Below are 16,618 nucleotides of genomic sequence, written 5' to 3'. Positions count from 1 at the left end.
GTGGGCTGGCTGCACTCTTGGACATTGCAGCGCTTGCGGATGGGTTTGGGCTTTTTGCTGGTTTCGCAAAAGTTCCGATGTACCAAACGGCTGTCGCTCTTCCTCCTGCATCCATATTTAGTGTACTGTATGCCTGAAAGACGGAAAGTGTGCAGACTTAACCTTCCAGCAAGATTATAGACAGACACATATCAGAATCTGAAATCTTAAACACTTAATAATTAATAATTCAGACTGGAAAACTGAAACGAGCACATGTTCGGCACGTGGCGTGAATGATTTAAATGACTGTCAAACCTGTTGTCAATTCGTTTTCTATGAATAACTCTTAGTGACTTTGTCCACATGGTGGAAAAAAACACCAGAATATATTAATTATTGCAGTTTTTCTCGGCAAACAGCAGGTAAAAATGAGCAGCTTTAATTGCTTTGTTATACATATATGCACCGTGGACCCACTGACCTCCCCCGCAGGGTTTGGAGCACTGAGACCAGCTCTTCAGCGCCCACTCGTATGTATCTAGTTCAGCCAGGAGGATATTGTTGTTGGTAATTAGTGGTAACAGGTCCTCGTGTATGATATACTTATACGTCAGGCTTATCTTTGCGTCTTCTTCCTGGGGAATGACCTGCAACAAAGCCAAGTCGATCAACAACGAAACTCCGGCAAAAGGCAAAAGTAGAAGCGTGACGATCCCGTTCAAGTGACGCTCACCAGCACTACAATGCCTTCGTGCAGAGGACCGGTTGTTTTCAGGATCTCCTTCGCACCGTCGAGAGAATACTCCCACTGCAAACCGTTCTCGATGAAGGTCTTCATTTCGGCGTCTTCACTTTTTGCATTCAGTATAAAGTTTCCAGTAACTTGATTCTTCACAGCTGTCAGTAATGAGCAAAAACAACAACAACAAAAAAAAAGAAGTTATGTGTGTGTGTGTGTGTGTGTGTGTGTGTGTGGTGGGAAAGAATGTGTGCACATAATGTTGTTTTTTTAGCTAAAATCTAAAAAATGTAACAGAAATTCTTGATGAACCCCCCGCTCCCCCCGCTCCCCTCTCCCTGCCAAACAACCTCGAAGACTTTCCTTTAAGCGGCGAACGGGCCAGTGTGTATTTTGAGATGTTTTGCGCTGCGGCTAGCCAACGGTAATTACTCCAAGTTGTGTGTCATCTCTTCTTCCCATGAGCTAATAAAATCCAGAGAGGAAACGAGCGGAGTAAAGAGGAGAGGAAGGGTTCGGGCCGAACACCACTGTGTTCCCGACTCATCATAGCCAGTCGCATACAGAGAGAGCTATTCTGAGATGAACAACGCGAGTCTGTCGCTCCTTCTCATCCGTGAAAACCTTTCAGAGCTCCGGTCTCACTACTTATGACACCATTGCTTTCCATATGAAGCCTTTATGTTCCCTCTACTGTGCTCATCTACATTCAGCTCACATGGAAAGGCATTTGCACTGCGGTGTAGCTTTAATCTGAGGGCTATTTTTGTATTTTCATATCACCCGTTATGTGCGTTAATTGCTCCGACATATACAATAATCCATAGGGAGAAAACATTTATGCTGTTCATTAGATTAAGTAGATTTAAGACACAGCACTCCATGCTAAAGGTTTGCTTCAGGGAAAAGGGAATTGTTAGTTCTTCGATTAACAACAACCGCAAAGGTGTCAAATTCAGATGTGACAACACAGGCGGTGTCCATAGAAACGTACTCTTTGACAACGTTTTAGCGTAAAACAGACTGTGTCTGTGTAACACAAACACCACAGGGGGGCATCCCATCTGGCTACACATATTGTATGTTTTTGATGTATGGCCTTATATTCTGGCATACGGTTTAATCTCTTAAAGGAATACTCAACTAAAAATCTTTCTTTTGAGTCTCAAATATGCTCTTTAAATTCGAAAGCTGCTCCGAAATGCTCCCCGGTGAAGGACGGCGGGTGTAGTCAGTCTGGATTCACAGCAGCTACAATGGATTCGAAACTCTCACACAGAGTCACTTTAATCTACTGCAGCCGAGTCGTGATACAAACCGTCTCGTAAAAACCACTCGGCCAGACTCACCAAACCTGATGAATGAGCGGGCGAGTGTTTGTGAGATTTTGAGGCATAACTGACGCCCCACAAACGTTACCCAAGAGTAAAAATAATTTCCCAACACAGAAATGAAAGATCTGCTCAAAATAAGGCAATTAGTTCTGATACAGTGAACCGACTGAATACGTTTTATTTTAATTACTTATTTTTATAAGACGTGTGACACACTCACCAATTATATGAGGGGACGTCTCATTCTCCTCGATAACAATGTGGCGGGCTCCTATCGGGATGTCGAACATTTTCAGCATTCCTGACAAGACAAAGAGACACGGAACAGTTCGGCTGGGAGCAGGAGCTCATTCTGGGGCTGTAATAGCAGCCAATTACTTATGAATCGAGACAGAGAGTTTTGCGTTATCGGCTGTGCGGTCAAACATAAGATAAATGGGAAGATGGTTTGAAGGCCTCTGGATTAGTTATTTTTTTATCTTAAAAGGTAACTTGAACTTGAACTGACTAATAACTATAGAAATGTCTGGAATTGGTCTGGACAGCAGCCGCTTAATGGCCTGCAATGTAGTCTATTGCTGGCACCGCCATTTACGTCCACTTAAAAGTGCTTCTTTTTGCCGTGAAGTGTCTGACATTTGGGAAAGAGTTCAGCTCAAGGAGAAGGCGAGTTCTGAAATCTTGCAAGATGACAACTGGAAACACTGCGTGAACGGCCGGGCAGAGTTTAATTGTGTTGGGAGCACTGAACGCTTGGCTTAGCGTCACTTAAAAGATTGTCAATATCGTGGCTGAATATTTAAATGATGATAATTACCATTCTTTTTGGGCGTCTTGGTGAGTGTCAGCTTCACGGTGCGACAGTGGGAGTTGTCCCCCTCGCACACTCCACATTTGTCCTCTTGTTTGTACGAGCCGACCTCCTTGTCGCAGCCTACATGCTGTGAGGGGGGAACAGCAGAGACAGTCAATCAAATCAGGGCAAACGCTGCGCCTGACTTTAGCGCAGGATGAGATTACTCCACTGGGATAAATGATGCCATGGGGAAAACGCTGCGCGCATCTGGTTCAGAGGTTTAACATGATGCATATTGGAAAACAAACCCCAGACATAACCGGTCTGCAACAATAAAAGTCTCAACTTTTATGTCCAAGGTGAATACGGAGAGAAAACAATGTCTGTGTTAGAAAAGAGTTAAGCCGATATCTGATGACTGCACGCCTCTGCATTCTGCTCTAAAGGCATAGAGCCTAAACTAAAAATGTTAATATATTTATAATGTATTGTTTTACACTGCCTTTAATTTGTAAATTTGTACATTTGTAAACTTGTAAATTTATAAATTTGTAAATTTGTAAACTTGTAAATTTGTAAATTTGTAAATTTGTAAATTTGTTTGTGACTGTAGTTTTTAGTAGAGACGTACCAGACACTCTCCTCGGGCGCACACGCTGAAGGGCTCCGAGTAGCTGCAGCGGGTCCCATCGTGCATCACCTGGTTCATGAACACCACCTCTCCAGTTTCCTTCGACTTGCAGCTCATCTCACATTTCCGGGCCTCTGAAAAACCCAAAATACACACACCTTGGCTCATGCAAATACCTTCAGAATCTGAGGAAGACATCAAGCAGGACACAGAGGAGAGATAACACCCACCTGAAATCTAAATATGCATGAGAGCAGTTGCTCCTGCGAATGTAATCGGCCCCCTTGTTGCTTTGCAAAGAAAAAAAACTCTGAACGAGAGAGCCGGCTTCGCTTCGCTCTGTGCAGACTTACCATCTGGGTGCTCGTACGGCAGCCAGGTGTGCTTGATGTTTTTGTGGTATTTGTTGCTCCTCTGGATGCACTGCTGAGCACGGAAGTCCTCATAAGGGCCAGCGCACTCCTCCGTGTTGCACATCTGGTAGTCGAAAGCAGAGCCGGGGCAATCTCGACCTCCGTAGGCAGGCCTGATGAATGACCAAAAAAAAAAAAAGGCATGATATTCCCAAAGATCCAAAGATCGTCCTTCTTGGTAGGAGGTTATGACGGAAAGCTGGATTTAAAAGTATCTGAACTCAATGAGGTGGAACTAATTAAATTACCCTGCAATTACCCTTTTGATCCATTATCTACTCCCCTAATCTACTTCTAGGAGGAGGTCAGGAGGGGCTGTGTTTTGAATTTTATAGGATAACAAAAACTGACATTTAAAAAAATGAAACAGTATTTTAATCGAATGATAAGACGATTGAACATTGTGTTCTTACGGTCCGTCATCGATCAGAATAGGGAAGATGCGTCACAATATCCCGTCGGAGTTAAGTAAAACTAAAAAATGTGCTGTGAATGAAGTCAAAAATGTCACCACGTAATACACGCTGAGAGCATATTTAAACTGTTCAGCCACTGAAAGAGCAGCACTCACGGAGGGTTGTTGCACTGTCTGCTGCGGGAGCGAACTCCACCTCCGCATGTTCTGGAGCAAGAGCCGGACTTTGACCAGGAGCTCCAACTCCCATCGTGGCCCTGAGGCTCCTGGCTGGATCTCCAGATGCAATGGCCCTTGAAGCACCACTAAAAATACGACGAAGACAGAAGTAAAGACAGGAGGAAAGTGGAAAATGACATTTGGAACCATTTGAGTTTTCTCTCTACTTCTATACTCCAGAGGCCTCAACTGTACAAAAACAAAACTACAATTCAAAGCTGAATCAGAGAGGTTTCCCCACCTTTCCCGGTGCACATTCTGTTCCATCCACCGGAGGACCTTTTTTGGTTTTACAAAAGTACTGGTTGTCAGGGTGACTGCACCACAGTTGCTTGCAAGGGTCGTAAGTTCGAAACTAAATGGAAAAAAACAGCAATTTTCAGCTTCGGTTATTGTTTTTGTAGATGTCAACAGACTAATGCGTGTAGAAAATCCAACCCTACTGTACTTGTCATCACGCTCGGCTAAGTCTAAGATGTGTGTGAAGGACTTACAGCGGTGCACATTTTGTAACCGACCCCAAAATCAAAGCGGCACTGCTCGTCCATAGAGTAATTTATCCCGGGGAGCTCGGGGAGCTTGGGCCACTTGTGTTCAAAGGGATCATCCAGCAGGCAGTCATAGGAGCTGAAGGACAGATTAGAACAATAGTTATATACTGTATTACAGATATTTGGAGAATAGACCACATGAGGAGATAGACAACAAAAACAAAAAATCAAGACCATATTGAGCCGCTACACACAAAAGATCCGCGGCCTTCAACCAATATGTGCAGGACATTTGAAGCGATGGGGTGGAATAAACAGAACGTACTGGATGTATCGATTGAGCTCCTGCTTGCTGCAACGTGACCAGTGGTAGCGGTGGAAAGCCGCTTGGACAAGCGGCGCCATGATGCTGCCCATACTGGTCTCATCTGCGCAACGATTCCCCTGGCCGTCGTGCTCCATGCCGAGCCTGATGCGACAGGAATAGTTTATTGAGCGGGAGGAGAGTGAGAAATATAAGGAGGAATAAAAGACCTGAGAGACTCAAACTCAATACTTATTGAGCACTGATCAAAAAAAGTGTGAATGAAGTATTGTGTGTAAAGTATTGAAGGTTGGCCTCAATGCTGCTTCAGATATGTCACGCTGATTCTTTGCGGAATGAAAAAGAACTCAAAAGCGCCACAGTTGAAAGAAACTACACCAGATGATCTCCGCTACAAAACGACCTTTAGGCTCTTTTTGGTGCTACTAGCATAAAGTGACATGTCTGAGCTCTCTATTACAGCTCTTTTGATTGACTCACTCGAAAAACAACAGCATGTCTATACACATTCAGGTCCACCTTGTAACAGTATAATCATTTACATATTTTCTCTTTGATGAAATGATGGCGTTTAGATCTTACTGGCCATGGCAGCGGTAGGTACTCGCGTATTTTTGAATATACAGACCAAAAAAATACCCCCTAGAAATTATTCTAGGGGGGGGATTCTGATAACACATGAATTCTCAAAGTTCGGTTTAAAGAGAAATTCAAGTCCATTACTCAGATATTCAGTGACGGTTCAGAAATGTATCACTGGGGAGCAACCTGCTAGTTGCCAACTAGACAAGTCAACGCATTGGCAGAAATTATTACTGTAATATGTTACATGTTGTTTCTTTAGTAACATTTCTTCTTATTTTCTTTGATTTTCTTGTTTTCTTTGACTGACTGTATGTGAACCTTTGAAGTGCCGTGAACAAACTGGAGCTACATGTCGAGGAGAAGTAGACCAGATGCCCTATTTGTCAAAAAGAAAAGTTTTTGCTCCAGTATTTGTATGGATGTGAACCCTTCGAGACCCTCGACATGGCTGGCGTGAAAGCTCTGCTTGGAGCGACGACCTCCGCACCAAAACCCGAGCTGTTTATTAGAGGCAGTGTTTCAATCAGTATAGGCTTTAGTGAGAGAAAAACAGCTTCTTATGCAAGATGGAGATTGTCTGGGTAAAATGTATTAATACATGGTGAAGTGTGCTAAGGTGCAGAGGTGCAGTACTAATGTAAAATGAAGCTGTGGACCAATTAAAGCGCCGTTAATAGTTAAAACACTGTACAATGTTCTCTGTTAACTGTATGACAAAATGTACTTAGTGACTGTTTTTCATGAAATAAGGTCCAAAGGCAAATGCTGTTACACCTGCCACACTTGTACCCAAACATATTTCAAAAGAGGGTAACAGTTTTGTGTGATGATTTGATCCATGAAGTGAAATAATGGAAAAAAAAAAAAAAAATCGAATTAAATTTGGATAATTCAGGTGAACGGCTGTTTTAGCTGCTTCTTGATGCAAAAAAAAAAAAAAAAAAAGAATAAATAAAAGCAATTATCAGATTTTCATATGCTGAACAGAACACTGCCAGCATGTGACTGGAGCAATTATAGGCAGCAAGGTGCAGAAGTCATTTACTCATTTTCACTATTCCCTGTGGCGTCTGAGAATATTTCATTTGACTCACAACTGATGGAGGAGGAAATCAAAAGAAAGCGCCACAGCAAAACGGTCTCATGTGATTTAATAAAGATCTTGGTCAAGGTTTCAGATCTGCCTTCAGACCTCGATAAGACCTCGTTAAGCGACGGCACTTGCTTTTTTCCACTTAAAACAGATGTTCGTTGATCTGCATTTGACAAGTTGTTCTGTTTTTTTTTTTTACTAGATGACACTGTTTACTGTTCACCTCGGAAGGAAGAAGCAAAGAAAAGCTTATGATTATGCTGATAATGTTTTCGTGAAGTCTAAACCTTTACATCTTCTTCAGATTGTTGCGTTTTAAAGAAAATATTGTAACAGGTCTTATAGTGGAGACGTTTCGGTTGATATTAAAGCTGTCTTACATGTTCATTCCAACTCTGCGTCTCTTGGTCAGTCAGTGTGACGGCACTCTATAACCTTTCAATCAGTCAGTCGGTCCTTAGATGAAGGGGTTAAGTGACCTTTTTTTTTCTGTTCTTTTGTGCGACGTGGCAGTCAATTAAGTCCGGCCACTTGTTCGATGTCCGTGCCGCAGCGGGTGGCGCCGTTCACAGACATTACTCCATTACTCTTTAGAGCCCCCCCCCCATTAGAGGAGAGAGGACGTTTGTGCGAAACGGACCGGCAGTTAGAGGAGGACGTCGTATGTGTACAGCCCTCTGAGGAAAATTTGTGATTTTGGGCAGTACAAATTAAATTTAAATTGAATTAAACATGATTGAATGAATTGACGGCTTATGGACACAGGCAGAGGCCGCTAATGAGTTCAACTGAAGCTCCACAGGTTCATAGGCTGAGTGGATGCAGCGACACTAAGCTTAAATAATAAGGAGCCTCAGAGTTGGACAGCGGTGGAAAGTAACTAAATATTGTAAGTAATGGTGCTTATCTTAAGTAAATATATTTTTTATATAATATAATAATATTTTTGGGGGAAATCAGGTTATTCTCTTTCTTGCCGAGAGTAGATAAGAAAATATATGTTTTTTTTTCCAGTGAATTAGCTTAGCCGGTAAGCTTAGCTTAGAATAAAGATCGGAAGCAGCTAGTCTGGCTCGGTCCAAAGGTAACAAAATCAGCCGACCCCGCACTGCTAGTACACTACGCTAGTAATATCCTAAAAGTGGTGTAAACAACATACACATGGTGACCCCTTTATCGAGTACACCTGTACAATCTAATGGAATCCAGGCAAACAGGTAATTGTTAAGACAACAAAGCCCCATTAAAGGGCTGCTACACCTTTGATTACCGACTACAGTCAGCATGCACAACTGTCGGCGTGATCGGATGGTCCTTTCACCGTCACGCGCGCCGTTACTCACACGTGGCCGGTTTCGTGAGCGACCACAAAGGCGGAGGAGAAGCCGTCCTCGTGGTTCAGGGTGCAGCTCCTCAGCGGGTGGCACATCCCGGTAACTGGAGCGTAACCTGGGCGACAGAAAAGACCACACAGCCCTAATAATCAAGAACCGGGATGAAGGTGGTGACATCGTCACGCACGGGCTGAAGATCACGGTGGAAGATTAGAGCTCTGTAAGACGTGATCGCAGTCACTGTGATGGTCTCTCACTCCGGAGCGAAGTACATAAGTGCATGGTTCTTTGAATGTCTCTTTTCAATGATAAACCCACGCGTTTGTGTCTGCGCACCGCCATTGATTGGCAGTAATATTCTCAAAATAGTAAAAACAAACCCTTTAACTTTAACGAAATGGAGTCACTACAGGGAAATATCTGTACAATATCAGGGCAAGTGTCAGCGATGTTTTCAGTGAGTCTGCATTCAGAGCCAGAAGCCATTCATTGATACTAAAGTACGTCTTTTGCCAAATTCAAACACTGAAGCCTTGACGGCAATATATATATAAAAAGGAAACCACGTTAAAAGCAACTTGCTTAGCGCTAATGGACAGCATCTCCTCTATTTACAAAAAGAAACCTGTCACCATTACCCAGCTTGCATCTGCTCCGGCATCACAACATTTCACACAGTGGGTTACCAGACCTTTAAGCAAAGCACAAACATTTAAACATAACTCGATCAAGAGGTGTGCAGCGATTAGCGCCTTTTTTTTTGGTTGGGTTCAGAAACACGCCTCCTTTTGGCGGCTTTTTACAGATCATTTCCATGCTTTCTGACCATCAGAAGACCTTTTTTTTTTTTGGCATGCAGGTAAAAAAGCAGAGAATGCAGCAGACAGACAGCCGGTGATGAAGAGTCTTAAAAAGCATTAAAAAAAAAAAGGTTATTTTTGGTGGCGTTGGAAAAAGAGCAACGTCTGCAGCGAGTCAGTTATAGCAGAGTTCTTTTTGCGGCAGAGTGATCGTGACGATGACATTCTTTAAGGCCAGTTTTCTTTTCATGAATGTCAAAAAAAATTGAAATTAGCGAAACATGAAAGCAGTTGTGTAGCATGACCTTTTATCTGAAAAGGCAGATAAGAGGAATTCGTGAGAATGCAGATTACATTCCCATGAAGGGAGGCTTTGCACATTGAAGCGAAAAAAGGTGCAGCAGCAGCAGCAGCAGCAGCAGCAGCTAGGGGTCAAAAATGTGCTTCTCACTGCTGATGTCATGAGTGAGCAGAGAGGTGGTCTCTGTCATCTGCTTGATAAACTCAAACACTGGACACACCGCCTGGAAAATTAAGTCCGCGGCCAGGAGAGCACATCAAAAAAACACTTGAAATCATTCACAAGATTTGATCGCAGTGTGTTTGTAAAATGGTTAACTCATGATCAGTTCATCCGCTTCTCGGCTACTCCACAAACTGAATGGATTTTCTATTCATCCCACGGCCACAATATCTGTATTTGGATATAGAATCTACCATCTCACAGTTAAGCTTTGACGAGAGAGTGCGATGTCGGCTCGTGACCCCCGAGACACAGCACCGGGTCCCGGCCCGACACAGCGCAGGGCGCCAGAGGAACTGGGCTTGTTATGAGCACAACACAACGGCAGCTATAGCAACATCCAGAGGTGTGACAAGCAAACCAGGTAGCCTCGGGGGCCGTCCTCTAAACATGACACGTGTGCTTCAGAAGCTAAAAATACACACGGGTCAATGCAAGAGATTGAACTTGAGCACAGAGGATGTTTGTTCGTTCGGGACTAAGTTTCTCAGAAAGTTAGGAGGGCTCGCTTCAACGTTTGTTTTGAAGGTGCTGAAAAGAAAAAAAAAATACAGCATGAGACATATGCTGAAACCGACAGAGCATGTATGGTATAAAACTCCTCCAAATCATTGCATACATGTATTATTAGGATTGAGTGGACGGGTTAAAAACAACAGTTAGTTTAAGTAAATACCTAACAAACATTTCTGTTTTTTCTCTACATGCCAAAAACAATATCAGTCTAAAGTTTTAGATCCAGGGTGGCGTCAATGTCGAGTCAGCAAGGTGTTGGAGGTGTTTGTTTTTTTCCCTGTGAGGTCAAATTGGGTTCGTAACCTCGGCGGCAGCCTCCGCTTTTTAAGTTTTCATCGACCTTACCTGGGCAAGACTTGAAGCCAACCCCTTTGTGAACGGAAGCAGATATCAGCACTCAAGTCTGCACAGTCCTCGATCGAGAAAAATACAGTACCTTGCATACCTGCGGGACCAAAATCTTGCCTTGTGAGGAAGATGGCATGATCGTGGTACTCGGCGTGGTCGGGGTCGCGGCGCTGCTGCGTGTTGGCCCACCGACACACCTGCTCCAGGCTGCGGGACGGGTTGCCGCGCTCGATCAGGCTGATGGACTGTTAACAAAAAAAAAAAACCAGCATAAACACTTTAACACTCAAACTGTGAACTGGAATGGTAATAGCTCAGCTCATCGATTCCGTGATCAGCAGTGTTTCCAAAACTCATTTTTCTGGGGCTCCCACTTTTTAAAAAATGACAAATCATCACAACACAATTCACCAGAAGAGGCTGCAATTATCAGAACAAAAACGAACACTCAGGCTCCTTCATGGAGCTCAAAAGGTGTGCTGCAGATTTAAATGTTGAATAAAAAAGACATTTGAAAGTAATTCTGCAAATGTATTTGGCAGCCGTATTAAAATCTGCTGCCAGGCCGGGAGATTTGTTAGAATCATGTGAATTTTTGGAATGAAGGACACTGCTCTTGCTAATAAATTCCTAACGGACATATTGAGCAGATCTGGCTTCCCCTCTGCTCAATGTGTCTCGCACGCCAGATTTGCAACATAAAAAAAAACCCACCAGTGTTTGTTTTTTTCCCCCCTCAAAACTGGCATTTAACTGCAACTGCAGACGATTTCCAAGAGGAAACTGTTGTTGGAAACTGAAATAGCATAATAAAGTGGAACTGGGAAAAAAAAAGTATTGTTTTCTTAGTTTTTTTTTCGAAGATCCAGCCAATTCGACAACAAAACTCAGTCGAGGATGAAAGAGTGAGCTCACGCCACAGGGTGCGTACGGACGGACGGGCGAAGACATTTGTCTTTCTTCTCCCGGTGTGTGCCGGTGACACGTTCAACGCGTTCAAGCTCATCTAATTGGTGCTGTGTAAACAGCGTGTCTCTGCTTTGGCAACCAGGCAAAAGAAGGAACATGCAAAATGCCCAGCCTCCAGGCAACAGCATCAGTCACTTATGAAGATGAAAAGGCACTCGACAAATAATAACTCCCTGCTGCACATAATTTATGGCGTAACTATACCTCTTAACTACATAATGTGTGGCCTGCTAACATCCGAATACATGAAAGCGGACATAGGTGAAAAACAAATGAATCCACACATATTGGTGTACATATGATAGACATATTATCAGCCCCTGCTGTCATGCACTACTCAACTTCTCACCTCAGGTTCATTTAACAGCTCTTTGTCGCTGATTTGAAATGTGTTTTTTTAGGCATCATATTTGGTGTAAGATGTTATGGCTGCCGTTTTCCCCCCATGTTGCACCTGTCAATCAAACAGTGGCCTGAGGCATAATCAAATCATACACTTGGAAAATGTGATCTTTTTCTTTTTATATTATATATATTGTATATATATTGTCATTATTTAACCATCAACAGATCCACTCCCCAATTGTGTTATAGCACCAAATAGCACCACAGTGCAGTAACATTTTTTGGGAAATATAAATATAAAAGTGTTTTTCGTGCACATGCTCACATGTAAAGTGCCGATTAGAAAACCCCAGTCGCATGTATAAATGGCCAAGACGTCGTCTTTCTGCTCGAGAAATCTGGCTCAGGTTTCTCTAATCCCCTAACACAATCACAGAAGCTTGGTTTCTTGATATGCTCGACAATAAAGAAATCAGATCACTGCAGAAAGCTGACTGTAAGCCAGCTGCTTAAATGCATGGATGGACACACGTTCATCTTTCAGCTTATTCCCTTTCCTGCCGAAAGTTAGATGAGAAGATCGATACCACTCTTACGTCTGTACGGTAAATATGTGTGTTAGCTTAGCTTAGCATAAACACTGGAAACAGGAGAGACAGCTAGCATGACTCTTTTTAATGGTGACAAAATAAATGTGTCTACCAGTACCTCTAAAGCTCACTAATCAACACAGTTTTTAATCCGCACTAGTTTTTTAGAAGGAGCCAAACTAACTGTTTCACCCTGTTTTTAGTCTTCATGCTAAGCTAATTGCCCGCTGGCTCCAGCTACAAATTTACTGTTCGGACGTGAGAGCGGTATCAATCTTCTCATCTAACTCTCGGCAAGAAAGCAAATACAAACTAATATCTTATCTGACATGCGTTTCACTGAGAGGTAGAGGAGTGTTTGGCAAAATGAAGCTACCATTCAATTATGTTTCTTTCTTGTTTTGATACCATTACCTCCTGAAGGCAGTAACAGCAATGTAATACAATACCTTGTTAGGAATCAATAGAGCTACAAACGGCAGTCTTTTCATTTTAAAATATGTCTTGGAACAAAGCCACAGATGCACAAAATGTCTTGCCTTGGAAAGCGGTGTGAAAATATATTTGCATATATAGAAAATAAAAGCGATGCGTGACATAGCTCACCTGTCGGTACCCGACCATTATCATGCGGACGAGGACAACATTGATGTTGGTTCCCAAAGATTCATCATGGTAGATTTCATCAACCTGAAAGGAAAGGACATTATCTGTCACTGATCAAATGATGAAGGTAATGATGAAGGCGACTCAGAGGTTGATGTGATGAAAAATTAAAATTAAAACAAGAACATTCTCCAAATGCTGGAAGAACGCTGGATCCACAGATTTTATTTCTGAGGTTACAGCTTTGCAGCAGCAGGCCGTCTAACCGTGAGTTTTTTTTGGTTTTTTTGCGTCTTTTACAAAAAGCTTAGTATAATTATGAAATACGTTTAGACATTGGCAACCATCCAATAAAACCAGTGTTCTTATGCAATGGCAAACAAGCCTGACCCAGAAGTGTGTCGGCTGCTATTTGGCTTTATAATAACGCTGCGGTATGTAGATGCTTAACCCTGGGCCAAGCTGGGATGCCATTGAAATCCCACGTCCAATTTTTAGTTGAGAGTGTTTTATTTTCACCAAATGGTCGCTGTATGTCGGCACGCCTCAGGGGCCACATGAAGTCAATCAACTGCTTCGCTTTGCGGTTGATGAATAAAGTTCAGAGGGAAAATGAGGTGTGAATATGTCTTTTTCCATTAATCAGAAAGTCATTTAGTTGGTTGCGGATTGAAAATAAACCGGGAGACTCTCAATTGGTGAACATGGAGTCATTTAGCTTCACTAAACACCTTCACATTTCACCACTGAACTTGTTACTGGGAGGAAACGTATGTTTACAACACTGCGTGTGACATCAATTTAACATTATAAGTCATGTTTCAGGCATAGAAAATCATTTTTGCAACAAAATTTATCACAATCTTTGTCGTATTTCTTTTTCTTCATCTATTAACTTTTAATTGATAACAAACACACACATATCAGCTAGTCTGCAACTTTTTTTTAACTTTTCCTATATCAGCTCTTTTGAGGAACTGCATCCCCCTGACAATACATTTTTTAATACCCCTCAGCTCACTGGTCAAGGAGTTAGATCGACTGTGAACTGTAATATTATTTTGGCTGAGGAAACTTTTTCCTATTGATGTTTCACTAACAAGGCCCACGCCAATAACAGTATGAGTTACAAGGTTGATTGCATGATGGAATGATTCGATTTCGGAAGTTGAAGGGGTAGAGGGATGAAGGAATGGGATAGAGGTAGAGGGATGAAGGGATGTAGGGATAGAGGTAGAGGGATGAAGGGATGTAGGGTAGGGGTCGAGGGATGAAGGGGTCGAGGGAGAGGGATGAAGGGGTCGTGGTAGAGGGATGAAGGGGTCGAGGTAGAGAGATGAAGGGGTCGAGGTAGAGGGATGAAGGGATGTAGGGTCGGGATAGAGGTAGAGGGATGAAGGGATGTAGGGTAGGGGTCGAGGGATGAAGGGGTCGAGGGAGAGGGATGAAGGGGTCATGGTAGAGGGATGAAGGGGTCGAGGTAGAGAGATGAAGGGGTCGAGGTAGAGGGATGAAGGGATGTAGGGTCGGGATAGAGGTAGAGGGATGAAGGGATGTAAAGAAGAAAACAAGGAGGTTGTAGAAGGGAGGTTAGGTGAGTGATGGGGGACCGTTGGTGTCCGATGGCTGGCGGGAACTGGGCGTCTGTCGTACGTCGTGTGAAAGCAAAGTCAAAAGAGGACGTGAACGGGTTCATTGTGCTTAAATACTTTGTGCACAGGAAATGCGCCGTGTTCTGGGCGTGGTCCTTGTTCCTGAACTAAGTTTGTGAAACTAAATATAAAGTTAGTTGCTGCTAAAAAGCACAATATAAGATGTATTTGTAATACCATCAACAAACGATTCCATCCCCCTCTGCAACAGCTTTGTTGAATAGATAAAAAAGGCCCCTAATCCCTGTTTCCCTCAGTGACTTGTGTCCAATCTGTCCGCCTCTGATCCTAACTTTCTATCATGAAAACTCTTTAAAGAGCTTTCTGAGCCGTTGCCTATGGGCCTCCTGACACTGTTGATGAGTCTCTCATTTGGTTTGGTCCTTGACAGGCGTGTATCCTGTCTTTTTTTGAGAAAGACCTTCCCTTGACTAGCACTCGATTTCCAAAATACCATTAGTGTCAAAAATTGTCAAAAAGGCAGTTGCCAAGCAACTGTTAGAAACAGTTTAATGGAGGAATATCCATCCGATTTTTTGTCACACTTTTGTAATATCACTAGGTTTTAGTGTAGCCTTCGATACCCTGATGATGCCACTTTAATAGAGAGACTCAGGAGTGGGCATGAATGGAACTACTTTGACTTGTTTTATTCAAGAGTTAGGTGAGAGGATCAATAACCTCTTCTACCACAAGAGTGGTATTTATCTCCTCATCGAATTTTGAGGTCTGAGGTATTTTCCATTACTTCAACAATTACTTTTATGGTTCGCCTCGGTACTTTCAACCCAAAATCATGCATACGCTTCAGCTGCCTCAGTTTACTACTTTTTATTACGAATTTATTGTAATTTTCTTTTACTATTCGAGCTCCGAACAGCAATTAAAATTGTTTTTTCAATGTTTTGCAATGCTGGTGAAAGATGAAACTGATCCCGTTTTTGTCAGTATCACTTTTTGGTTGATCACACCTCAGCCTGTCAATAACACCGATCTATCAAAGGTCAACAATTAATAGGTGTTGCTAGGCACTTTGAAATTCACAAGAGCCCTGAGGTGAAGTTTGATGTTTTCATTAAGGCTTCAGCAGAGGCACTGAAAAGCTGGGATGCTATTTATATCCGAAAAGCTTTAATCTCTCCAGCTGCATATGCAAAAAAGTCCTTCGTGAAAATTACAATCCTGACACAAAAGACGGCATATGAACATATCTGCAGAATTACAGGGAAAGCCAACCATCTGTGAAGCCAAAATTATGTATAAACCAAGGGTAGGCAACTTTAGGCGCGTGCGCCGCCATTTGCACATGGCATAACAATAGGTGTGCACGTGTTGAAGTGTTGAATTGTTGAATTGCCCTCCCATCTGCATGCTAAATGACCTCTTTCACATCCACTAGCAGATGCATGGCCTGTTGTTTACGGTAGTTTGATTGATTTTTTTTCCCCCCCACCGACATTCTGCAAAGACTCTGCCTCTGACTGATAGTACTCGCTGCCTTCTTGCTGATAAACACGATTGATGGATGGTTGGTGTTAATGATTTCCCTCAGGATGACAGTCCTCTTGTATGGTGCTCTCATATATAATTACAATGTCCTGATTATGGGAGAAAAACGCTTTCTCTAAATGTTGCTTTAATGGACGGATTAAAACTAAATATCCTAGGAGATTTAAATTTGATATGGTGTCATAATAAAACCTAATGTTAAAGTTAATGTTCATATGGCATACTGATTAACAAGAAAATAAAAAAAATTGTATTTCATATCAAAAATGTTGCCGAGGTAAAAACAACGTTATCGAAGCAGCAGCTGAAGTTTTTCTGCCATGAAATCTCTACTTTTTTGTTATCTTGATTTAAGAATAGATGTGAGAGCTACAGATAAAGCATCTAAATTCAGTTTCGGGGG

The 16,618-nt window shown here is 42.5% G+C and overlaps 1 protein-coding gene across 2 annotated transcripts in view; it reads right to left on the bottom strand.

The window, feature by feature from the left end:
* LOC137892030 (A disintegrin and metalloproteinase with thrombospondin motifs 14) overlaps positions 1-16,618 on the bottom strand; it is a 35,697-nt gene that overhangs the window by 4,014 nt on the left and 15,065 nt on the right. The window contains exons 5-18 of one of the 2 annotated variants that reach the window (XM_068736923.1): positions 13,055-13,138; positions 10,633-10,789; positions 8,367-8,472; positions 5,346-5,489; positions 5,024-5,156; positions 4,771-4,884; positions 4,467-4,615; positions 3,836-4,008; positions 3,483-3,616; positions 2,873-2,996; positions 2,276-2,356; positions 716-879; positions 464-629; positions 1-133 (exon numbers count right to left, since the gene is read on the bottom strand). In XM_068736923.1, coding sequence (XP_068593024.1) covers positions 1-133; positions 464-629; positions 716-879; positions 2,276-2,356; positions 2,873-2,996; positions 3,483-3,616; positions 3,836-4,008; positions 4,467-4,615; positions 4,771-4,884; positions 5,024-5,156; positions 5,346-5,489; positions 8,367-8,472; positions 10,633-10,789; positions 13,055-13,138 — 1,862 coding nt within the window. The remainder of the gene's footprint in view (positions 134-463; positions 630-715; positions 880-2,275; positions 2,357-2,872; positions 2,997-3,482; positions 3,617-3,835; positions 4,009-4,466; positions 4,616-4,770; positions 4,885-5,023; positions 5,157-5,345; positions 5,490-8,366; positions 8,473-10,632; positions 10,790-13,054; positions 13,139-16,618) is intronic. The other variant, XM_068736924.1, reaches the window with a different exon arrangement.

This window comes from Cebidichthys violaceus, unplaced genomic scaffold (genome assembly GCF_023349555.1).
Source record: "Cebidichthys violaceus isolate CVI_PGR_0920_01 unplaced genomic scaffold, fCebVio1.0.p SCAF_74, whole genome shotgun sequence".
In the NCBI taxonomy this organism is placed as follows: domain Eukaryota; kingdom Metazoa; phylum Chordata; class Actinopteri; order Perciformes; family Stichaeidae; genus Cebidichthys; species Cebidichthys violaceus.
This window is presented reverse-complemented; position numbering and strand designations above follow the sequence as displayed.